General features: G+C 38.9%; 1 protein-coding gene across 9 annotated transcripts in view; it reads right to left on the bottom strand.

Moving 5' to 3' along the window:
* Positions 1-26804, bottom strand: part of Hivep1 (HIVEP zinc finger 1) — a 126226-nt gene that overhangs the window by 6386 nt on the left and 93036 nt on the right. For all 9 annotated transcript variants that reach the window (XR_015439312.1, XM_087181779.1, XM_087181781.1 and 6 more), the window contains exons 5-7: positions 23760-23893; positions 22920-23095; positions 18248-18349 (exon numbers count right to left, since the gene is read on the bottom strand). Coding sequence is in view for 8 of the 9 variants with exons in the window: in XM_087181779.1 (XP_087037905.1) it covers positions 18248-18349; positions 22920-23095; positions 23760-23893 (412 nt within the window). In the remaining variant the exon portion in view is untranslated. The remainder of the gene's footprint in view (positions 1-18247; positions 18350-22919; positions 23096-23759; positions 23894-26804) is intronic.

The raw sequence follows: 26804 nt of genomic DNA, 5'->3' as shown, positions 1-26804 counted from the left end.
GAGAGACAGAAAAAGACCAAGAGGAGGAGAGAGGTCCTCCTCAAGGCACGGTCAAAAGGAAGATCTACAGTGAGGATACTGGACAGGGGCTTGTGAACTAACCCACTCAAACACAAGGCATCTCTCTGCAAGGATCTGATGTCTCTGGCATGGGAAGGCGGTCGCGGGACCGGGCCAACCGCCTACACAGTAGGGGCCAGCAGATGAAGGATGCCCATCCCGAGTGCAAAGGTGATGTACATAAACTGCTCTGCCTTATGTAGGATGTCGAGCTCTCATCACAAAATTTTAAGGCACACAAAAAGACACGAAAAAGTATTCCAAACAGACAAAATAATCAGAACTAGAGTCAAATATGACATATCAGAAATGACTAAGAGTTTAAAATAATTATGATTAATATGCTCAAATATTTAATGGGGAAGGTGGACAACAAACAGTGTCGGATGAGAATTTCAGCTGAGATGGAAAGAAAGAAAAAAGAATAAAATAAAACTCTGCAAATGAAAAACACAGTAACCATGACAAGAAAATAGTCAAACCCATAGTTCTGTGCTTACTAAAAAGAACTTTCAAAGGTAAAAGAGTAATAGGAAATTATCATCCATTGCTGATGGAAATGAAGATGCTGGTATAGCTGCTTTGAAAAAGTGTGATAGTTTCTTCCAAAGCTAAGCACACACCTACCATGTGCCCTAGAAGTCCAACTCTTAGGCATCAAACTCAAGAGAATGGAACTAACATTCTTATACAAACCTGTACAAGAATGTTCACAGGCAAACAATGTGCGGACAGTGTCAAGGCCAGAAGATAAGACTGTGGTTAGTGATCAATTAATGAAAGATACATAAAAAATGGATCAAATTCCTGCTAGATGACTCAAAGAAGACTAATATAAGAATAATTGGAATTAACAAAAAATCAGAAGACAGCACAAAGGACATATAGAAACCTGTTTACAGAAGTAAGAGCAGAAAACTTTCCAGACATGGAAAAAGAATTTAACATGCAGATAAGTGAGGCATATAGAACCCTAAAGAGTCATGATCAGAAATAAAAACATACAATGGCACATAATAATTAAAATACCAGAAATTCTATACAAGAACAGAATCTTGAAAGCTGTTAAGAGAAAAATCACCTATAAAAGAAAATCCATCAGAATTAGAACAGACTTCTCAACACAAACCTTAAAGCTTGGAGTGAAGTGTTTCAAGCCCTAAAAGAAAACAACTTCCAACCTAGATTGATATATCCTGTAAAATTATCTTTCCAAATTGATGGCGAAATAAGATATTTCCATGATAAAGAGAACCTAAAGAAATCCACGACAATCAAACCAACACTCCAAAAAATTTTCATATACTAGAGACAATGAAGCTAACAATGCCAAAAGGTCCAACAGAAGGAATGTGTCAGGCAGGGCTACCAACTAAGGAGAGAGGAAAGAGAGTAGAATAGCTAACAAGTAATATAATGACAGGAGTAAGTCAACACCTGTCAACTGTAACTATTAATGTGAATGGACTTAATTCACCAATCAAAAAACACAGAATAGCAGAATGAATCAAGAAGAAAAACGTGGGCTGGGGATTTAGCTCAGTGGTTTCACTGCCTGCTGCACAAGCGCAAGCACCCAAGTTTGATCCCCAGTACCAGAAAAAAAACAAACAAAACAAAAAAAAGAAGAAACATATCTAACTCAAAAAGAAATTCACAGACTAAAAATCAAACGGTGGAAAACAATATTTCAGGCAACAAGAGCCTGAAAACAAGCAGGAGTAGCTATCCTATTCTCAGACAAAGTGGACTTTAAGCCAAAGCGGATCAAAAGGGACAAAGAAGGATATTTCATGTTGGTTAACGGAGCTATTCAACAGGAAGTGGCAACAGTTATAAACATATGCACCAAACCATGGTGCATTCAACTTCATAAACATTAATGGACATAAGAGTTGATAAACGTCAATATAATTACAGTGAGGATTTCAGTACCCCACTATCACAAATAGACCACTAAGCAAAAAAGTTAACAAAGAAGTATCAGAGTGGAACAAAACCTTTGAACAAATGGACTTACTAGATATTTACAGTGTTCCGCCCAACAACAGAATATAGATTCTTTTCAGCAGCACATGGTACTTTCTCCAAAACAGACCACACACTAGCTAATAAAGTATGCTTAAATAAATGGGAAAGAATCAAAATTTTACCATGCATATTATTAGATCACAATGCACTGAAACCACAGAAACTATGCAAATGTATGGAAATTAAACAACACACTCTGCAATAATAAATGGGTCACAGAAAAAGTAAGAGAGTTCCTAGACTGTCTTACTGGCATTAAATAATAATGCCAGTAAAACATTCTAGCACATATGGGACACAATAAAGCAGTTCCACAAAGGAAGGTGATGATAGCAATGAACACCCACAGAAGAAAAACAGAATGAGTCCAAATAAACAATCTAATCATGCACCTCAAGATCCCAGAAAAACAAGAATAATCCAAACCCATGGCTTGTAGAAGAAATTATAAAGAAAGCAGAAACTGATGAGATGGAAACTAAAAGAGCAACAAAGAACCAATGAATTGAAGAATGGCTCTTTGAAAGAATAGACAAACCCTTGGTCAATCTTACCCCCCCCCAAAAAAAGGGGAGGGGGGGGAAGACACAAATCAGTGCAACTAGAAATGAAAAACGAACTCATAATGGACATTGCCAAAATCCAAAAAATTATTAGCAACTACTTCCAAATGTATACACCAAAAAATTGGAGAACTCAGAAGAAATGAAGAGATTCACAGATACATATGAATTACCAAAACTGAACCAAGAAGACTTAAAAAATCTTGAATAAGCTGAGGATTTAGCTTAGTGGCGCCATGTTTGCCTTGCAAGTGCATGGTCTTGAGTTCAATCCCCAGTACCAAAGATCAAATTAAAATAACAAAAATCTTGAATAATCTAATAACCAGCAATGAAAGTGAAGTGGTAAAAATAAACACATAAATAAAAAACCCACCAACTGAGAAAAGCCCAGGACCTGATAGATTCATTGCTGAATTCCTACAGAAATTCAAGGAAGATCTAACATCAACACTCCTTAAACTCTTTAATGAAACAGAGAGGGAAGTCACACTCTCAAAATCATTCCTGGAAGCTAGCATTACCCTGACCCCTCAAAGCAGACAAGGACCTAACCAGAAGAGAACTACAGGCCAATCTCTCCAATGAATATAGATGCAAAAATCTTTAACAAGATACTAGCAAACATAATGCAATAAATGTAATATCAAGATGGATTAAAGATCTAAATGTTAGAACAGAAATAATCTGCTATAAGACAAAACAGGTAACTCGGTAAGTGTTCTAGGTATAGGCAAGGACTTTCTGAGCAGAACCCCAATGGCACAAGAAATACCAAAAATCAACAAGGGGATCATACCAAATTACAAAGCTACTATACATCACAAGAAACAAGTCACAGAACAAAGAGACAACCTACAAGATGAGAAAAAAAATTTGCCAGCTATTCATCAGAGGACTAATATCTAGAATATATAAAGAACTAGGAAGAAAAGGGGCAAAGGGGAACAGGAAGTGGGAGGGCTAGGGGAAAGCATAGAAGGGAATGGGATTAATGTGAGAAAATGGAAAAATAGGAACAAAATCCTTGTAAATAGGGAGGAATGGAGGGGTTGGAGGGGTTGAAGGGAGGGCTGGGCAAGGGTGAAAAATAAGAACCAAGGGAGATTATGTAAAGGTGCAAATTTCCAATGCTGAATGTTATTATATTGTATACCTAAAATGTACCAATGATTAGAATGAATAATCGATAATGTAAAATAGGAAGAAAAGGCCCAAAGGGGTAGGGGTAGTGGGAGGGGCAGGGGAAAGCAAAGAAGGGAAAGGAAAAATGCTGAGAAATGGAAAAAATGGAAATAAAGTCTTTGTAAATAGGGAAGGGTGGAGGGCGTGAAGGGAGGGCTAGGAATGGGGAAAAAATAAGAATCAAGATGCATTATGTAAAGGTACAATTCCCATGAAATGTAATTTCATGAGAAATGTAATTGTGCTGTATACGTAAAATGCACCAATAAAAGAATTTAACAACAACAACAAAATAACTAAAAAAAATTAGATCCTCCAAAGTAAAGACCCAATCACAAAATGGGCAACTAAAATGAAAAGACACTTCTCAGAGGAAGTATAAATGGCCAATAAATATTTGAAGTGTACGTGTACATTGCATGTGTGTGTGTGCCCACGTGCATACCTATGTTTCCTAGGTCTGTCCGATCTGAGGCTCTAGAGGCAGTGACAAGTCAGTAGCAATGCACACACCTGTGTAGATTCTAAATCTTGGGTTCTAAATGCCATTCTCCAGTTAAAGGAGCCAGGGGTCCTTAGAGAAATGGCCAATTGCAGGGCTGAAACATCTTGAAGTCTCAGAAAGTTAAGGAACTGCTTAAAAGATGGAGGCATGTTGGAAAGACAGGATCAGAGCTCAAAGCGCTCTCAGTGGCCAAACCCAACACTGGAACCTGAGCTAGGCAAGAAATAGTAATAGTACCAGATTATAACCCAAGGAAAAAAATATATAGCCTGAGCCCATACCCACAGAGTTGAATAAAGAAATGATAGCCTTTTCTTACAGTAAGATTCTAAGTAATAAATCACAACACCATAGTCATACCATAGACATGACCCACCAATGTGTAAACAGGATATTGGCATGGTCTCAAAGTATGTCCCCACTAAGATTTGATAGCATACAAGGAAAAACACCAAGTTGACAGTACAGTGCTGCAGACACCACCTTCAAGGTGTGTGTCTGACCACACACCCTGCCATCAGCACCCGTCCTAACATGCACAACCTCAGCCTCACTCGTAAGAATACCTCGTAAGAGACCAAAATGAAGAACACTCTTCAACATAACCCCAGTACTCTTGGTCCAGGTCCATAAAGACAGGCAGGATTGAGGGACACACTGCAGGCACCAGAAGACACACGGTGACTACACACAGCGTGGGGCCCTGAGACAAAAGAGGGACCGGAGCAGGGGAGACCTGGTGACATGCCAGCAGGGTCTGTACCTCACAGCAACACTGAAACCGGCTGGCTTCTAAGGTTGACAGATGTCTGTGATCCTGTCAGAGGCGAACGTGATGGGACCTGGGCAAAGAGTACACTAGAACTCTACTCTACTGCAACTTTTCCATATGACGAAAATTATCTTCTAAAAGATAACTCACAAGAACTAATTTGTCAATTCACCAGGGTCTTGATTTTATCCTCTCAAGACCAATCCAGTAATGTACTCTTTTACAATACCTACCACTCCATTATCCCCACAAGCACCTTTCTTTGTGTTTAATAGAAAACTATCAATTCTTGAAATCAATTCTAACACTTCTATTGGTTAATTTAGAAGCACAGGGAATTTCTCAATCTGCCTAACCCAAACACAGGCTTTAACTGTTTATTACCTGAAAGTGCTCTCATTTTGTACCTACTGTTGCATTTCTTATTCAGTTGTACGGATCATGACAGAATGGCTTCACTCTGGTCCTAGAGAACTTAGCTTAGCATTAGCCACAAGTCAGTACCATATGGGGCCAGGGATGTAGCTCAGTGGCACTGTGCCTGCCTGGTAAGCGCAAGGTCCGAGTTCGATTTCCGGTACAAAAACAAAAACCCAGTACCATTTGATCATAATTAAAGTAGGCAGCAATTAAGGATTTGATTCTTATACGAGAATGATTTCTTGAAAATGAAAAATGTAATTATTTTTAAAGTGTTGAGCTCACAAGCATCAGAGCTAAGATTAAAACTCATGTTTGTGTTAAACATTTCAGAGTTATATTTTTTAAATCTTACTACTGAATGATCTGAAAGGTCAACAATAAATTAATAGTCAACAAGCTAGCTTCTTGTAAATATGCGTATTTGTGTTTATAGGTACAAATGTTAAAAGCTTCATATAATTATCTGATTAGAAACAGAATATAAAAAATGCATCACTGGGCCGGGGATTTAGCTCAGTGGTTCTGCCGCTTGCCTTACAAGCACAAGGACCAGAGTTCGATCCCTGGTACCAAAAAAAAAAAAAAAATGCACACCAAGGAGAATATACACTGATAACTGAACTTAATTCACAAATACATTGCATTTTATAACCAAAGAATTTGAAAAATTATATATAAATTTACACATGTGCATCTATTTCAAGAAGCATCCTCACTTCTTTTTCAGTATTTTAAAATAATACCATATACTTTTAGAGAGGAGAATATAAAACTATTTGGCTCTGATTTGATCTGGATTTGCCTTTATCACGTCAACTTTCAGGTCAGGATTAGTAGTAGCGTAGCACAGGGGCCCCCTTGGACTTTCCTTCTGGACAGAACCATTTGCTGCAGCTTGTAGAGGGCTCAGGAGGGCTGGGACTTTTCCCCCTCTGGTCTCATCCTTGAGATAAGGAGACTAAGGTGGTTTTCTCTTTCTGAATACACAGTGGTCCTGCATTCCCTGAAGGGCAAGATCACTGTCAAAGTTTGGAACCCTGTAGTGAATGTTGGATGCCTACACATCTGTCAAACAGAACCGACCTGGAGGGGTGAAAGAAACGAGATGGGCAGCACAAACAGGCCAAAGCGATGGCACCCTTTCAATGCCCAGAGCATCGAGGCAGTGCAGATGACTCTGCCCTCTGTCTAATCCGTGCTGATCAAACTCTGTGCACATTACTTCCCTGGGCCCTGGGCCTCTGCTCCCAGAGATCACTGACAATCAGAAGTGTGCGACAGTGTCTCCAATTGATGTCAGTGAGGGGGAGGACTTGATAAGGACCCCGGAAAAGCAGGTATGACCCCGTTATGCTGCTTATTTTGCTGCACACATCCCCAGTTGTAAGAGCGCTGACACTGGCCTGAGAACCTGCATCAGTGTTGGGCAAACCATTGCCACTGGCCACGCGGCATGGCTCCTGTTCTTGTGAAGAAAGCTTTGCCTTAGCACAGCCAGGCTCACTCTTCACAAACTGCTCGTTGCTGCTTTTATCTACTGTGCCACAATCACAAGCTTGTAGTCATGACAGTGTCTGGCCTGCCACACCCAAACTTATCATGCAGCCCACCACAGAAAAAGTTTGCTGAGGTCTACACCATATTACTGTGTTTAAACCAAACTAGTATCCAATGACAGAGCTCAGAGCAAAGCCATCTTACAGAAGGAAGCTAGGAAGTTTACACAACCATAAACCTTCAAAGCCAGGAATGAACCAAAGCTTTTATGAATGCTGGAGGGGTTGGGGGGAAAAACAAACTCTGCTCCACCGTTGGTGGGAGTGTAGACTGGTGCAACCACTGTGGAAATCAGTGTGGAGATTCCTCAAAAAACTAGGACTAGAGGTCCTATTTGACCCAGCTATTCCCCTGCTGGGTATCTTCCCCAAAGAATTAAAAGCATCATACTACAGCGACATATGCACACCTATGTTTATAGGGGCACAGTTTGTAATAGTTAAATCTTGGCAACAGCCCAAATGCTCATCAACTGGAGACTGGATAAAGAAGATGTGTGTGTTTTTTTAAATAAAATGGAGTACTACTAAACCATAAAGAATGACTACAGACATTTACAGCTAAATAGATCCACACTGAGACCATACTCTTAAATGAAATAAATAGAATACACATGTATAAATATGAATAGTTTCTCTGGTTTGAGAAACTGAAAGTGTAAATGAGGACCAAAAGGTAAAATAGATAACATGAAACAGGAACAAAAGATCCAAAGGGGAAGGGGAAGTTGGGGGGAGAGGGAGAAAAAGCTACATGAGAGAAAATGGAAACAAAATTCTTATAGAGAGGGGTGGAGGGGTAGAAGGGAAGGGAGGGAAATGGTGAAAACAAAAGCCAAGCTATATCATGTGTAGGTACAAACGCCCAATGATGAATATGATCATAATGTATACCTAAAATGTACCAATAAACTTAATGAATAAGAAAACCCAAAATTTTTAATCCAAACATGATAGATGATGTCAGTAATTGCTGTAAATATCAATAGGGTAAATTCTTTATTTAAAAAGCAGAGATGAATATGATGGATTAAAAATAATTTTTAAACAAAACAGATAACTCTTGACGTTTTGATAAATCTTGTCAATGAAAATTGTCCACCTAGACTAATTTTTAAATTCTTTTACAAGTAATCTGGGGTTTTGTACATTTTAAAACTCCAAATTCAGAACTTACTCCAAAAAGATGTTTGGTTGTTAATATCTTTTTGTTTTCTATTTCTGATATCAGGAAACACTTTAAATTTACAAATTAAATTCTTCCAAAAATTAAAAAAAGAAAAAAATCCTGTCCTTATTCTAGTAAGACACACCACCTTTTCCCTTCCGTACTGCAACTGCCCTTTTCCAGTGTATACAGCACAGCCTCCTGGCCTACGACAGCGTACGCTCTGCTTTATCGCTCTGCAGTCACAGAGGCTGTACAACAGACAGAAGAAATTACTGCTTGCTCAATAAACTCGCAAATATGTGGCTCTTAAAAGTTCCATTTAATTTATGTCCTCCCAGGCACATTCCCCACACAGATAAATGTTTCCAATATGGAATACAATTTAATTAACACAAAAATAATTCCTTCATTTTTTGTGAATTAGGACTCATGAGGGAAAAGAAAGGCAAGCTATGCAGCAACCTTTTTTTCACAAGTGCAAGTTTTTGTAAATTTCCATCAAACAACTTCCCTCAAGACGCATTTCCCAAGTGGGACGAACTGTAACCCGGCCTCTCATCACTGGCAGACAGCGACACCTGCTGGGGAAGAGGGGGCTCCCCTGAGCACGCGGGCCCCTTGCCCCCAGGACCAAGTCTTCTGCTGTGGTTTGTCTCGTGTTTGCAAATGCTACTCGAAAAGTCAAGCAGCAGCAGCCTGGGGAACACTTTTTAAAAGCATGGAAATAATAGTTTTGTTTATACAATGAAAACATCCTTTAAGAATACAGTGGGCCAGAATTTAATGTTTGGTAACAGCCAGGAAGCCAAAAGACTGCTTTATCTGTGTTGTTCATTAATGATGTTAGCCAGGCTTCATTTATTTTATTTATTTATTTTTGATACTGGGGACCGAACTCAGGACCTTGTGCTTACGAGGCAGGCGGTGGAACCACTGAGCTAAATCCCTGGCCCACCAGGGTTTATTTAAATACAAATCCTTGTCTAGCATGGCTTCATATTTTACATGGAATTTTTTCTTAAAAGGAGTACTAAATCTTTTCTCTAAGCATCCAGTAATGACAAATTCTATGCTATATTTAGAAAGATGGATGTTACTCCTGGTATTTTTATAAAATTTACTTATTTTTAAGGATAAATGCAATGCAGTTTGAAAAACCTGTGATCTAACATTTCACGCATATTATCATTCAGGGCTTAAACTCCAACAAGAACGATGCTTCCCAATGCACTTCCTCACATTACATGGGCCCCAGTCTGCAGTTGAGGGTACACATTAACATTCCTTGCATTGAAGTGCAGCATTCTGTTGACAAAAACATTCTTTTGATCAAAGGAGAGACAGCAAATAGCTGGCAGCATGATTTTTAACACAAAAGGTGGAAACCAGAATGTGTCCCCTAATACCCTGAGGAGAACACAGGAAAAGTCCCCTGAGGCTATATAATTTCGTATATGAGAACACAAGGGAATGTGCAGTGGGGATGGAAGGATGAGACTTTTTGTGGGCATAAATTATAATTACAGCCTGAGTTGCTAATTTTAAACCAAGTGGAGGCTTCTCTTAAATGCCAAATGTCCAAAATTTAATGGCTGGCTTACAAAAATGTGTAAGCCTCTGATTCAAAATAAATATCTCCCAAAGTTATTCCACTGAGCACAAGAATTCATCTGTTAAAGAATGAGACAGGTAGCCATACACCCCACTTTTGCTACAGGTAGTAAGGGAAAAAAGAGCAAGGACCTCTGGCCTTCATCTCAGGATTTTCCCATCGCCCTTGAATGACCACTGTTTATCAACTGGAAAGATGCACGTGAAGCTGGTGAGCAATGCAGGGCACAGTGCTGCTGGCAGCATAGAGAATGGATTTAAGGTCCACAGAAAAAAGGAAAAGAGTAAAGGCAATGTCAGGAAAAGAGACACTGAAGTCCAAATAAATCTGCAAAAAAGCTTCAGTGAAAGCAAAAGGCAGATGTCAGGGAATAACTAAAAACAAACATCTATTAAAAAAAAAAACAACACCTGAACTTTTCCCGGTAATCCACAAGCAACCAAGACATTACCAAATGGTGATGGTGTTTAAATAACAGTATGCCCCCTTGCTTTGTAGAAGCAGTGTGGCCTTTTATAAGTGTTGAAAAATTTTTGCTTCATGGTGAAAGCTCAGAGACGTTTCTTGGTGGTGACTATGTTTGCTCTACAGAAAAACTCAGTTAAATGACCAAGACCCCAACAGTGTCCTATAAACCTACAAACGCTGTCCTTTGGCCTCTGTGTGCTGTTCTCTAGTCTGATTTAGTCTTACTTTAGAATCAAGTCTCCCAACTCTACCTTTTTTTTGTTTGTTTGTTCAAAGAGTTATTCCATTTCCAACACATCTGAGGCAAGTAAGATTTAAATACGTGGTCAGTTCTTGCATAGCCATTGGGGCTATTGCATAACTGTATCGGTATATGTGACTGTCATTAAAGTGTGCCGGGTCCAGGAACACTTGAAGAGTGGTGTGTGGGCTCCATTGCTGCCTTGACTACTGTCCTGTTGGTACTATAAAGTGTGGCTATTAAATCTAGAGAAACCCTTGGCTTGTTTTTGTTTTTTTGAGATGAAATCTTGCTACACTGCCCATGGTTGGTCTTAAACTTTTGGGCTCAATCAATCTTCCTGGCTCAGTTTCCCCAGTAGCTGGGACTATAGGTACAAGGTGATGTACACACGGAAGATTTAATGTTCCACATTTTCATACTGTTCAAGACCAGTTTCTGGAAAAACACGAAGCTCCTAAATCTGGTTTTTTTTCTTTAATCCCTTTGTTATACAGTGGGTAACTAGAACCTGTTACCATGATTAAATGGCAAATTTCACCTGAGTTCAGGGAAACCTAGGAATGAAGGAGCTTCCTGGGTTTCAGGTTTTCATGGAGCTAGCCACAGCTGTGAGGGGGTAAGAGGCCTCTGAGAAGCCACCATCTGCACTGCCTGGGGAGTGGAGGTGACAGCTGTGCCCACCTCCACACGTCCTTGAATTTCCAGAGCAGACGTCGGCAGCGAATGGCACCTGCTGTGTTTTCCCCCAGTGTCCTGCAATGGGCTGACACTGGATTCATGTTAGATCAAAGAGACAGGAAATGATTTCAAGACTCCTTGGTACCACAAAAGCACTTAATAACAAGTTCTGTACTAAACAACCCTACACTAAACAACAGCATGTTGGCACTCATTTAGTTTCACTTACTAGGTCCAGTGAATGGAGAAACCGCTATCCAGGAGGCCTCAGGAATGACAGAGGACGCTGCGTGGTGGCCAGGTTCAGAGGAAGCTGCCGCCATGAGGTGGCCCCTAAGGGGGAGTCAGTCGTGAATGACTGGGACAGCGCCTTGGGTAGCAGCCCAGCTTCCCAGCCTTTGCTTCCATCCACCAGTGGATGTGTGCTTCAAAACTCAAACCCACAGCCCCTGAAAACATGTATTCTCTTCCACAATTTTTTAGTTGCTTCATCTACTCCTGAGATTCGTCCAAAAATTCACATTTTTCCCCCAGAAAATAAAATCAACAGCAAAAGGAAGCACTTTATAACCCACACTGCTAACTTTACAACATCATTATAAAACTGGTAAGGGAGATTTTAAAACAGAGACATTAAAATTGGAACAAGTCAATATCTTATCTGTTACAACAGTCTAGAGTGAAGAAATTTTCCTATCATGGAGATGTCAGTTTAGAGCAGAAATTAATTCTAGGGAAAACAATGCTCTCTAAAAAATGAAGAGCAAGATTTCCAAATTAGTTTTTATACATATACCTACAAAATGGATGTCACAAGGGAAAAATTATGTCAGACTTTCCAGTAAAACTATTAAAACTCCATCTGGTGGATAAGGGGAGATGGTGAAATTGTTTATAAAAACTTTCATCCATCCACAATGGGTCAACTCTACAGTATTAGCTGATGTTATTATTACTGAACAGAATTATCCACTTAAAGAAATCATGCTTTTTTAGCCATGGGTGTCTAAATTCCCCCAACAAAATAAAGCAAATTGCAAAATAACAGCAATTGCAACAAAACAAACCTCAAAAACGAAAATTCCAAGGTCACAGATTGAAAGCCCTATTATCTTCTGTCTGCATGTTTCTGGAATATTTGACAAAGTAAAATAATCTGGGATAAAGTCAGATATACATGGTCCTTAAGAAGCAATGGCTTAGGCCGGGGATTTAGCTTAGTGGTTTCGCTGCCTGCTGCGCAAGTGCAAAGACCCGAGGTTCGATCCCCGGTACCAAAAAAAAAAAAAAAAGAAGAAGCAATGGCTTTAAATGACTTTAGTTGATCCCCCAAAAAAGATTCTTTATCAAAGAAACATCATAAATACAGACTGGGAACTGAGAATGAACATACTAAACAATTACATGTAAGAATGGTTTTCAAGTGTCAAAGCACGAAGAAATCAGAATCAATTAGCACAGCAAAAGACTCACTGCGTCAGAGAATCAGTGAACAGGGAACGTAAACGGAGAGCAAGTGCTTCCCCCAGAGGTCCCCACCCAGCTCTCCACCTGCCCAGCTCTACTCCATCAAGTCCCTCAGTCTCGAAAGCATGGCCTCCCTCTCCTACCCCTCTCTTCAGGACCCTTTCAGCAATGCAGTGAAGGAGAAACAATTCCTCCTAGTCCTCCTCCTGCACCAGCTTGGCCATGCCTGATGTGTCCCGACCCCTGTGGGTTCAGCCCAGGACATCACAGTGGTGGACCAAGTGCTCCAGAGGACAGAAGTCTGCACATACTGAAAACCTGTCCAAGTGCTAAAGAAATAAGTGAATCAGTCAGAAAGAAAATAAACTTTGCTTTTCTGGAGTTACTGAAAAGAAGGACAGATCTTTGTCAATCTGGGGAGATCGTTACTGAGGATGAGAAGCAGAACAGTCAGAAAATCTGAACCCTTTTCTAGTCTTCTGATCCAATCAATGACCAGTAAACAGCAAATTAACAAACAAATACCATCACTGTCTTAACAATACTTATATCAGCTGACCCTGTAACAAACACCATTTATAGAGACAGGTATAAATGGTGCATTTGCTATGCCTACCATTCAATTTTAGAGACGGAATTTAATGTACACAAATTTATCAAATTCTATAAATAATAATATTTAATTATTTCCTTTAAACTATAGTGTTGTTTTCATAGTTGCCCATTCAGTAACACTGTTCACAATGTACTATATGCTAGGTAGAATCCTAGGGCAGTAAGCAAAGCCACATTCCTTGTCTCTATGTAACTTATTTTCTACCTGTTGGAAACAGATAATAAACAAGTACACAGAGCTGGTAGCAATATGTGCAAGGAAGAAAAATGAAACATTGAGACAAGAAGCACAAGTAATGCCGACAGTAAGACAGTGGGATGTATAAGAGGCATAGGTAACACGGACAGTAGGAGAGTAGGGTGTTTTTGTCTCCATATCTAGGGGGGTTCAGGAGAACCCAATGAGAGGGGGACCTCTGAGCAGAGTGAGGCAGGCATGGTGTGGTTAGTTGTCATGCCTGGTGGAAGAGGTGCAAAGGCCCTGAGACAGATGCCTGCTGGATTTAAGGCTTGCTGAGTGAGCAAGGGAGGAAGGACTGGGAAGGAGACTCAGAGACGGCGCAGGGGAAGGCAGTGGGAGCTCCAGAGGTGTGGCTGACCAGCCCTCTGCACAGGAAGCTGTGGGAGGAGCAGGCCAGGGATCGCCATCAGAGACCAGCCAGAAGCTGTTGTAAGCAATTTAGCAGAGCCTATAGGAGCATTCCCCCGACAGGGTGGCAAAAGGGGTTAACAGCAAGAGGACCGTGAACAGGGTGACAGAGGAGCCGAGTGGTTTCACTGGTACATTAAAGGCAAAATGAAAAAAAAAGGAGCATCGACGATAACATCAAGGTTTTGGGTCTAGCAACTGGAAGTCTGGAAGAACTTGACAAGGGAAGCATGGTTCTTTGAGGTGAAGAGTGATTCTGGAGTTTGGCACTTATCAAAGGTGAATGCATACAGACATCCAAACAAATGGTGAGGAGGCAAGTCTGGAGCAAATGGGGTGTCACCTACACCCGAGTGGTACTCAAGGTCACAAGACTGGAGACGCCCTAAAGCAGGGGTGGTGAACCTCTGGCACAGGTGCTGCAGCAGGCTGTCAGTTTCATTGAAGTTCTAAAAGGTTCACCGTCACTGAGCTAGGGAAGAGCAAAGACAGTAGAGAGGAGACCCATGGCCCATGTACCAAGGCTGGGGAGATAGAGGAGCCGGCAGAGGGGACAGAAAGAAAACAGCATAAACTGGACTTGTGTTAGGCTGATGGACAGCCACCCTCCAGGCACAGTGCACACCTGCCAGGCTCTGGTCCCTCACTGCAGGGTCTGGGCTCCCCACACTCTCAAATATAGGCCAGCTGAAACAGCTATGCAAAATTCCACCTCTCCAAACTATCATCAATATCATGGAGTAAAGGTTCTTTTGAAAGAATAATTGACTTCACTTTAGTAATCAAGAAACCACAAATAAAAATGACAAACTATCATTCTTCAAAGTGGCCAAAATTAAAATTCTGACAATATTATGTTAGGGAAGTGGACAAATGGTAGAAAACAACATAAAATTATAAAATCAAATCAATGTCCTGGGTGCCTACAAAGCAGTTCTAATAAAATTATACCCATGCTCGTGGTTCCCAGGTGTATGCACGGATCTTAGATTAAGTGGAGGGAAACCCTCAGGGCCCTGAGCGAGTGACCAGAATCAAGATGAGCACAGCTGCACCCTGCATGTCATGCCTTATGGATCTTGCTTTTTAAAAACATCATGAATTTACAAAAGGTCTTGCAGCACATATGAGAAAACTCTTATAATCATTAATTCTGGTATGAACACATGAGTGCATATAATACAATTCTTTGTACTTTTTGTATTTTAAAAACAAATATTTGAAGCATCTGTTTACTATAATTATGCCTACCCTACAAGCCTATAATAAAGCAAAAGAGAGGAATGTATTTTGTTGGCATAGAAATGAAGAATTTTAAGTATCCTCAGACTTTAGATCTGTTATATTTTACCACTTGATAAAAACTAGGAAGCAACTTTGAGCACATTTCCCACAAATACAGTAATTTATAAAATTACACTTTAAAAAGGTGAAAAAATTTTGTTTTATCAGAATACCTAGTCCCTGGCTATCAACTCAGATATATAGTGGTACCTTGGTTCACAAACTTAATTCTTTCCACTATTCTGCAATTCGGTTGCAACCAGAATCATAGAACAAATTCTGTGACCAGAATCATGGAAAGAATTAAGTTCATGAACAGATGTACCACTCAACCTACGAGCAGCTTCTAACACTTTGGTAATGAGATGAAAAACATGCAAAAGACAGGATAGCTACGTAAATCAACCAGTCCGCCAATTTAAACAATGCATGATAACAAATGGACACTATTCCTACTTCTACTATGCAAATTTAGAATGTAAGTACTACCTACCGTTAACAGTTGAGAGGAATCTATAAACAGGTTCGTTAGTTAATTTTTATAAAATTCATCTTGATGAAGTTAACAGTATTGTTTTATAATAACATTTTTTTTTCTCTTTAAGAAAGTCTATTTTAACACACTCATTTCAAATATCTAAACACAAGGGAAGCATGGTCTAGTTAAAATCCAGGATTACCCAATTATTTCCCAATTTCTTTATCTTATGACCATTTTTCATTTTTTTTTTGCCTTAAGTTCTTTTATTGGTACATTTTAGGTATACGTTTACATTTACCTTTGGGTGCTTGGACCTGTACATGATGTATCTTGGTTCTTATTTTTTCCCCATTACCTGTGCACCCTTCACCCCCTCCACCCTTCCCTATTTACAAAAACTTTATTTCCATTTTTTTTCTTTTCTCATCATTTTTCCTTTCCCTTCTTTCCTTTCCCCTTCCCCTCCCACCACCTCTACCACTTTGGACCTTTTCTTCCTATTTCACATTATCAATTATTTGTTTTAATCATTTTAGTCCTTACTGACACTTTCAGCTTTCTCTCACACTAGAGAAACTGTTCGGTATTTACACATGTGTGTCCTATTTATTTCAGTTAAGAGTATGGCCTCAATGTGCATCCATTTAGCTATAAATGTCTCTAATTTCTCATTCTTTATGGCTGAGTAGTACTCCATTTTACAAAAAAACCCACATCTTCTTTATCCAGTCTCCAGTTGATCGGCACTTGGGCTGTTTCCAAGCTTTAGCTATTACAAACTGTGCCGCTATAAACATGGGTGCACATATATCGCTGTGGTATGACTCTTTTTAATTCTTTGGGGAAGATCCCCAGCAGGGGCATAGCTGGGTCAGATGGGACCTCTAGCCCTAGTTCTTTGAGGTATCTCCATACTGATTTCCACAGTGGTTGCACCAGTCTGCACTCCCACCAACAATGGAGAAGGGTTCCTTTCTCTCTACACCGCTCCAGCATTTGTTATTGGTTGCTTTCTTGATAGCAGCCATTCTTTCTGGGGTGAGGTGGAATCTCAGTGTTGTTTTCATCTGCATCTCTCGAATGACCAGTGATGTTGAACATTTTTTCCTATGTTTATTTGCTGCTTTTACTTCTTTGTCTGAGAAATGACTGTTCATTTCAGATGCCCATTTTTGAATTGGGTCTTTGAATTTGGGTTAGGGGGGTCTGGTTTTTTTCAATTCTTTATATATTCTAGATAGTAGCCCTTTGTCTGAGTTACAGCTGCTAAAAATTTTTTCCCACATTGTAGGTTATCTCTTAGTTCTGTTGGTGGTTTCTCTTGCAGTGCAGAAGCTTTTTAATAAGATGAGATCCCAGTTGTTGATTCTTTGTGCTAGTTCCTGTGCCACTGAGTTTTTGTTCATAAAGTCTTTTTTTAGACATCAGTGTTTTATGGTACCTTTTATACCTTTCCTACTCACTGGGTAATACATATACTTACTAAAACTCTTACATACTTTTCCTAGCTTGTTACATTTGAATTGCTCTTACTACTGAGGAAATGAGTCACTTCTCCTGAACATTTAGACACAAATTCAGGCTGCTTCATTTAGTTTTATTATTAGTCAGATAGGATTGAAAGAGTTGATATTTTAACTTATATGTTCCATGATGTTCTCATTATTTTCTCTTTAGACATTTTCACTATATAAGACTGTATAAATTAAAAATGTAGCAAGCAGGTAAATATTAGATATAGGGCAGTTGTAAAATGGAACAGAGTATCTTCTTAAAAGTCTCTTTTGTTGATAAATCCATAAGTTAATTTTTTTAAACAAAAAGATAATTCTATTCTCTGATTACTCAGATGACATGATCAGGTTTATTTTCCTGCCAAATTGGACAGAAATAAGTGTTTACGAATGTTGAGCTAATACTTAAAAAAAAAAAAAAAAGTAACTTTTTCAAAATAAGACATGTTTCTGACAAGCAAACAAATATTTTCTTCCACAAACAGTGATGCAGCCCTCACAATGCTCAGGGCTGTGCAGAGCTGCCGGGGAGGCAGAGTCCTCTGCATGGTGGGTTCAGCTCCAGCTGCTCTGCGCAGCCTTGTGTGGAGGTAAGAAAAGACAGACGCAGGCAAACCCAAAAGAGAGGCACAGCAGGGCCGGACGCCTGGAGAGGAAACTCTGACAGGAACAACTGCTTCCCACAAATGTGTGGAAGGGAGAATGACAGAAGCCTTCAGGTAGGTGGGAGATAGTGAAGGTGCGCGATTGTAACATGGTTCACACGTATTTGCTAGGCCACTGCGAACCAAATGGTCAGTGCAGCAATGTAGTCAGACATGCAGCTTAGGAAGATTAGCATCAGTGCACCATCGGCACAGGCGGGTGGGAACGACAAAAGCTGGAGGCGGGCATTGACCAGGAGGCTGTGGGTCCAAACGAACAGTACATGGCCAACGGCATCTACGAAGAAGAGGTGTAAAGCCTTACCTGACTCTTCTGTATCTTGTTCATCTATTAAAGCTACCGAGACGCCTAAATCCACACATTTCTTGCTGTGTGCCTTGGACTTCATGTGTTTTGTCAAGTTTCCTTAAGGGAAAAAAAATGTTTACTAAGCTTACACAATAACATTTTCCTATTGCATTTGTTAACACTGGCAAACTCCATTCCTATGTCAAGCAAAAGCAGACTGGTTCAACAATTGCAATGACTAGATTTGGAAACAAGATATTAGGCTCTATACACTGCAACAACTGTGTTACTTATTAGTAACAGTGTCTTTTCCAAATCTGCCTCCTTTACTTTGTGTCTACTTTTGTCTCAGGGTTTCTATTCCCTCTTCCTTATTTATTTCTGGGAACATGCTACACATAAAGTCCTTTTCCAACAGCACTGAAGCTGTAGTTTCTGGAGTGGGAATTCTCCATTAGTTGTATCTGCTGGCTCTCACTCACAGTAGTTTGTTTCCTTGCATGTTTTTTAGTTTTCATTGTAAGCTAACTTCAGCAAGATCATTTTCCATGGAGTCCTAAGGAAATGGGTGGTAGAAACATTTTTTATAGCAGTTTCTCAATTGCTTCTGCCTGGTACCTTAACTGTTTCCGTTGTTTCAGATCATTTTGTTATTGTTGTCTATGTCTGTTTGGACCGCACCGGTAAAGGGTCCTACTTTTAAGCAGAAACCTTATTTCCCCCACAGGACCCACAGTCATGGAATAGGAGCACTAGGTTAAATTCAGGTACCTCAGACTCCATCTTAGGCCAGGCACTAAAACCCCAGGTCCACGTGTATAAATCTGGCTTTGATTTCCCTATGGATTTTTAGATTTTTAAAAGTACCTGCTTATAACACTGCTTTTGAGCATCTTCTTTATTTCTGGTACCTGAGAAATTATATTTCAAGTTTTTGAGCTGGTGGGGAAAGGACATAAACATTTTCTGAGTCTAAGATAAACTATTGTGGATCATTTTAAATATGATAAGCAGTACTTCTGTGTGTTCACATGCAGAACAGGAGAAAGAATTTCGCCTCATGTGTTGACTGGACATCTACTGACAGTATGTCTGGAGGTGTTTCTCCAGCAGCTGATGGATCAGGCTCTGCAAGCCTAACCAGGGTCACTGGGAACCAGAGTCCACTTGTCCCACATGATCACGCATGCAGGGGGACAGGTCAGATTCTTCTGAGGACACTAAGCATCTTTGTCCCCAACAAGGGCAAACCAGTTCTTTTAAGAGCCAAGGGCAAATTAGTATTTGAAAATAGCCTTTAGAAGAATAAAAAGTATTTGAATCATTAGTCCAAATTTTGGGGTTGCAGTAGCAGAAGGCCACAAAATTTGCTTATTTATAAAGGTTCAATTTCTTAACAAATGCACCAAATCTGTGAAACTGGCCACACTTGTATGAGCCAATCCTAGCACTGGCCAGCAGTTTCTCGTCCACCCAGGCCTGAGCGCTCAGAGAGCTAGGACGTAAGAGACCTGACTTCTGGGATTCTGGAAACACCACCTGGCCTAGATAGGCTATGTCTGACATTCATGGTAAATACACTTAAATCATGAAGCAAATATAGCACAACATTAGCACCTGTTAAGACATGGGTACTGGTATTCATTACACAAATCTTTACTCTTCCATAAGAGCTTCAGAGTTTTCATATCAATAAAGATATAAAACTGGTTTAGTCACCATAATGTAGCTGACATTTCCACTGGAAAGTCAAAATGCTTTCAGTGCAATAACAGTATTATAAATCAAATTAAAAGGTCCACTAATAGTTCCCTTTTAAAATACTTCTGTTCCCTAACTAGGCCAAATATAGGTTACCTGCTTTTTAAGAAGTTAATGTGTAAGTATAACTAGGCAAATTGGGGAATATGTTTTTACCACATTTTTTTCCCCCTTTTTTATTCTGGTACTGGGGATCAAACTCAGGACCTTATGCTTGCCAGCCAGGCACAGCACCACTGGTCTACATCCCTGGCTGGGAATATGTTTTTAATAGGCATATCTGCTCATAATTTGAGTTATAATTATTAATCAACTTCTTAAATAAAGTGAATTTGCATTTAAGTATGAAAAATTTGTATATTTAAATGAAAACATACCCTAACAATAACCTTACGTTAATGGATTGATCTAACAGATAAATTTTCTGATGCATTTAATAAACATGCACCTAAATTCTTTAGACAGCTTCAAAGGTTTTGTTTCTGGGTTCCAGAGCTTCCTGTGATAGAAAAGGGACTATATCCTGCAGAGATGCAAGCTCATCAGGTATTTTGTGCTGAGTGACCTTTAAAGCAGCATCATTAAAATAAATCAAATAAAATTATTTTGAAAATGCACTCAGGAAATAAAGAGGGCAAATGATGAGTTACAGATGTGTAAGCATTATCATCCCAAGCTTCAAATTCTAGCACTATGGACTATTGTTTTGCTGGTACTTTGCTCGCCATATTTACACAGTGCGCTGTGACACTGCTATTTCCTCTGCTAGGCATCAGATACATTCAATGAGAAGTACAGCTGGCTGGCTAGGATAACAAAGTAAATGAGAGTTGGGTAAACTCTACAACCTAATTCAAAACAAAAACAGGTCTCCTACTACTTAACTGTTTAAAAACTGTCATGGGATCTGTTTCACATAGACAGATTTACAAAGATTACACTTTTGAAAGGAATCTGACCCTAAAATAATGAGAGCTGTCTTGCTAAGAATAGGGAAATAATGAGTTTCCAAATTTTTTATATCAGTTCCCTAAGCTAGGATAGTCTTGTCAAATAAATATTTCTCATGTAATTCCACATGACTTATGACAAAACACAAAATATTATGTGAGTTCAGATATGCAGTACATAGGGTGTGGAAACCGCCAACAGATAATGCTCACTTTTCAGGAGTCAGCAAGCTCTGCCCACCATTTAGTAAACATTTATCTAAAATCTTGCACAATGTTGTTTTATTTCACTAGATTAACACTTGGGAACTCAAAATATTTCTCCTCATCAAGAAATCTCTGTAGTTTCATCTGGTTTGCCACTGCTATACTGTCCTTCCTTTCTGGCCCTTATTTTATGAATAAAATCCCTGAAATACCCTAAATCTTTTGCTTCATTGTATGGAAAATAGTCATTTTCTCGTATCATTATCTCCTTATAATTGGTACTAGTATTCTACACTCAGTAAATCTTGTATGAGTAATGCTCTCTGGCCTTTTGAATGTGTTTCTGGCCTCACACTGGAAATTCACAGATACTTCTTTGAGCACAGGACCAAAACCAGTGAAAAAAGAATAAACTGGCTTAAAAGATCAGGGCACCTGAGCTCCTTCAGTTCTTACTCAACACACAGGAAATCACCCTCAAACTCGCCCTCTGCCTCCAGGAGGGTCTACATCACTCTCAAAGAACTACCCACTGAGTACTCCTCCCATCCCTCTGATGTCTTGGAGCTTCAGAAATATTCAAAGCTATCTGAAAAGAACATTTTGGTTTTCCACCATTGTTTCAGATACTATTGGTGTTTCAAGAGAGTTATTTGAAACTGTTTAGTTGTTACATGTTACAACTTTCTTTAAATGTCAACAAATGCTAGCCAAAAAATATAACAAGTTTTGGTAAAGAGTTGATCAATCTTTACAACAGAAACTGAATGCAACTAATTTAACAGAAAAAAAGCCAATGCTGACTCAAAAGGGATAAAAACAGTTTCTGTATGAGAGTCTTACTTTTTAAAGGGTAGTACATAATATTAAAGTCTCAAGTAACAAATGTTTGTATAATGATTCATACACAAGGAACCTAATGAAGAAAACAAACATTTTGCAGTAACATATCCATTACGTATAACAAGAAACTTATACAAGGCAAAATTACTTTATAATAATGGCCTATCAGTTAAATAAGAACATATAAAGAAAAGAGGATGCTAAATATAATTGTAATGACTAGTTCTGAGATCTTTTTATAAATAATAAATAGAAATGTTAAAAAAAATCTGAAGAAAAATCAACAGTATTTGGGGTTAAAAATACATCAGAAAAAAATGTCTATGTATGCTTAAAATTAGATGATAAAACATGGATGGAATGATTATAACAGTTTACTGTCACTATTATTTTAAATCTCTAAGCTTTGAAGACCTAAATGAATTTACTTGTGATCGTGAAAACATTTTCTTCTTCAGCTTAAAGAATTTTTGAAAATGGATTAGTCATTGTGCTATTTAACTGTAATTTAGGGTGGAGGGGGTGAAGGGAGGGCTAGGAATGGGGAAAAAATAAGAACCAAGATGCATTATGTAAAGGTACAATTCCCAATGAGAAATGTAATTGTGTTGTATACCTACAATGTACCAATAAAAGAATTTAATAAAAAAAAAAAGTTAAAAAAAAATTTAGGGAATTTAGGGAATAAAATATAAAACGGGCAGTTGCTCCTTTTAAAATGCTATATATATATATATATATATATATATATATATATATATATTTTCTAAAACTGTTATTAACTCTTTCCCAAAGGTTCTAGAAACATAAATTAAACTGCACTCCTGATAAGATGTAATTTAATTAATTTAAGCTACTTTATGGTATCCTTCAAAGAATATACAAAGTCATATGAAAAGGACCATGAAGCACTGGGTATCTCATACCTTTTGTCTTAAAAGAGAAGTTACAGTAAGTGCAGTGGTAGGGGCGAACATCTGTGTGGGTTCGTATGTGTTTCTTTAACATACTAGGTTTCTTACAGCGTATTCCACATTCCTCACAAATGTACTTTCCTCTTCCCCTGCCTCGGACATACACATACTCTTCATTTGATTTGTACCTAATTTGAAGAGAAAAATTATATGAGATTGGACACTTTTCTTAGCAGAAAATATCCATGATTAAAATTCTACCTACAAAATAAACACAACTTTTATACTCAATCTATAAAAAATATATACAAAGGTAAGTAACAGATTATTCCAATTTTTCCCAGTAACACAAGGTTCTTAAAGCTAATTTCAATCAAATAAACGTATTCAATATTATGTTTAACTTAAAAATATTTCCTTCATTGTAAGATATTGGTTTAAAAGTTTTCTTTGGTGCTAAATTCAATCACAATAACTCTAAGTACTGAAATATTTCTGGGCTTCACTATAACCATAATTGATTTTTACAATGTTTTCCTCATAATAGAATACACAAAGACATCAGTCAAATAGGCGACATATTCATCTGTCTCAGAGAAGATTTTCCAAGTCATTCCAGTATGGAATGAGGGCTCGCTATGAAAGCCCAGTCACAGCGGTTTGTGAGGCCCTCCGATGTTTGCTGGTCATCATTTTCTCCATCAAAATGGAGTTAATATATATTTTGCCACAAAGATTCTTTTAGTAAACCTTGCAAGATTTAAATAAAATTGGTACTAATTCACATAAAAGTAAATGTACATTTAAAAAGTAACTTTAAATGTACATTTAAGAAGTAAATTTTGTACTTGCCCTCCATCAAATATTTTAATTCTTCTTGGTTCACTTTTGATTAACGAATTTTCTTTATCTTGCTCACTGTTAATTTCAGAGGCATCTTTACTGTTGAATTCAACTACTGTGGACTTTTGAACACCTAATGCTCTCTAAAAGGGAAAAAAAAAGAAACTAATTTAATAAAACTGAAAACACAAACATGCTGACATTTTGCTGGAAATTAAAATACCACCGAGTATAAACAATGTAGTTAACTTAAGGAAATGCCCTTCTAAGAAGTAACAGATAAAAAAAGGTCATTTGCTTTATCTTCTCTCATCTCTCTAAACCGTAACTGATTCACCATATTATGGTATTTTAAATAATTCTACCACAGTCCCTGATAGCCCAAAACAAACCTCCCACTTTGGTGCTCTGTGAACTTGAGAGGAATTTCTTGGGGGCGGGGGGGTACTGGGGATGGAACCCAAGGCCTTGAGCATGCTAGGTGAGCACTCCACCACCGAGTCACATGCCCAGCCCTTTTTGAGACAGGGCCTTGCTAAGCTGCCAAGGCTGGCTTTGAACGTGCGGCACTTTTCCCTCATGTCTCACCCTCCCGAGCCTCACTATCCCAAGCGTCTGCCCTTAACAGGAACTTTGACAGACTCACCAGCCTTTATTACATTTATCCACTCATACTACAGCTTATATATACTGCTTAATGGGTTTATTCTTTGGACACGGAGAAGAGCTAGTCACCCCTTTGGTATTACGTCTCAGATCTCCAAGAAACATCACTAATCTCCTCAGCTTACACCCGTCTAAAGATACAAGCAGAAGCTCCATTTCCCAGTATTTGGCTTACCCTCCCTCTATTATTTCAAACCAGAAGCACAGTTCCTCTCTAGATCTTCTCAAAAGTTCCCTGAATACTGATCACTTGTAAGATCCAGGTCAGACAAAAGTTAAGCGTTGGCTTGATAATATTAAGTCTTTAGAACAAGGTAATTAATAAACATCCAGATGATAAACGATGTGTTTTGCCATAGGAAACACAACTTAAGATTTTATGCAAGACTCCACCACACACCACTAACAGTGAGTTTTTTCAGCCACCATGCCCTCCAAGCTCAAGTGTCCTTGTGAGGCGGCAGTACAGTTGGGCCATTCCACCTGTCAGGGTGAAGGTTCCTGGAGTCCAAGGAAGGTGTTAATACCAAAGGCTCGAACCTAGCCTTTTGGCTGAACCTAACATGAGAAACAAACCTCTCTAATCAAAGGCTTCTTTTATATAAATCTTTAAACAATTAACACTGCCAAGGAGAAAGCTATCATCCTGCAATGACTTGATACCACCAACAGGAGAGTGGGCATAATGGATGAGGGGCTGTGTGGCCTCAGACAAGTACATGGGGAAGTCTCTGTCCTCCCAAGGGGACAGAAAAGCTGCAGGCAGACAGTGTGGTGTGTGCTGCCAGGACCACGCCAACAGGTAAAAGCACACCTGTCCCTGCTTTTCCTGGCCAACAGATCAGGCTTCCCCATAAGGGGGAATATATGCACCCCTTTAACAGTAATCCTTTCTTTCCTTCTCATCAGTATCAAGTCCCCCTTTATCTTTTGGTCACCTTCCTATTATCAAATCCAACTTTTATCTGCTGATGTTATCAACTGGTTCAAGTGCCCAAATCATTGTAATTTCCTCCAGTCTTAATGTTCTGACCATCCCTGGGCATCAGGTATTGCTGATTGCTTATTTTCCCTTAGAAATTCTTTTCATGTATGGCGTCTACCTACTCTTTTTCCATTTGGAATCACAAATGCATCACCATTGGAGGTGTAAGAATCAACCCAGTACTGAATCCTGTATGGCCCACTTCCCCATGGACTCCGGTCTCCACTGCCATTACAACTGCCCAGCCCAGACATTCCTGTTTGCTTTCATCTGTATTTGACTTCTCTACCTGAACAACTCTTGCAATACATTGGTCCATAAGTTGGTGTGATACCACTTTCTCCTGGCTCTCCTTCTTCCTCTACAACAATTTCTTTTAGCTTCCTGTGTGGACATTCTTCATCCATTTATCCCTCTAATAGAGATTTGTGGAATCCTTCTAAACCTCTCCTCTTCTTTATACACTCCTTGAGCTATCTTGCTAACTACACCTAGGCACTGGGGAATCTCTCTACCTTCCACCTGGAGCTCTCTCCTGAGAGGCAAACCTAGGTATGCATTTCCAGATGTTTCTTGCAAGACACTTGATCCTCAATGAGACTTTTTGGGTTTTTTTTCTATGCTGGGGATCAAACCCAGGATCTCATACAACATGCTGTGTAACTGAGCTACATCCATAGACTAGGAGAATTATTTTTCATTAGCATATCAGGAACACAAATGGAGCACTGTTTAAATTTTCATGATTAGGTCTAAGACTCTGATTTAGTTGGTTAGAATCTGAGTATTTAAAAAGCAAGTTTCACAAATGGTTTGGATGCACGGTCCCTTCACTGAAAAGCCACTATAGTTCACCACCACCATGCATATGCTTTGGTTTCTACCTATGTTTCCAAATGCAACGTGTGGTGCTCTTTCAAACTTACAGAACCTCTGGTCATGCCAGACTTCATGCAGTTGTTTAAATGACTAAAATGTCTTGCTTCCATATAATTTAGTGGTCTATTAAAATTTTTAAATTCTTGTTTGCATGAAAAATTCCTGTTATTTTTTGAAACTCGTCTGAAATATCAGTACCATTACCTTTGGAGTATCCTCCTATATCCACACCCCCCTTACCTATGGCAATATTAAAGACTTTCTTATTTTAGAATTGAACATATTTTTACTATTAAATTGACACTGCAATATTTTCTTTATAGTTACGTAAATGTATTATAGCTTGTGAGCCTGCCAAGGTCAAAGATTTAGTAGATAATGCTAAATGTCCAGAGCTCAATGTTGATAAACTCATTTATGTATTTATTCTTAATAACTTACAGGATTTTTTCCATTTATAAAAGCACTGATTCTTATGAGATTGATTTCATAAATTACCCAAAATTAGTTTCATGACCTTAAAC

This window comes from Heterocephalus glaber, unplaced genomic scaffold, assembly GCF_053883595.1.
Source record: "Heterocephalus glaber isolate CG9 unplaced genomic scaffold, H.glaber_assembly_v1.0 deba00001472, whole genome shotgun sequence".
NCBI classification, from domain to species: Eukaryota; Metazoa; Chordata; class Mammalia; order Rodentia; family Bathyergidae; genus Heterocephalus; species Heterocephalus glaber.
Note: the sequence above shows the minus strand (reverse complement) of the source record. Positions and strands in the feature narration are given on the sequence as shown.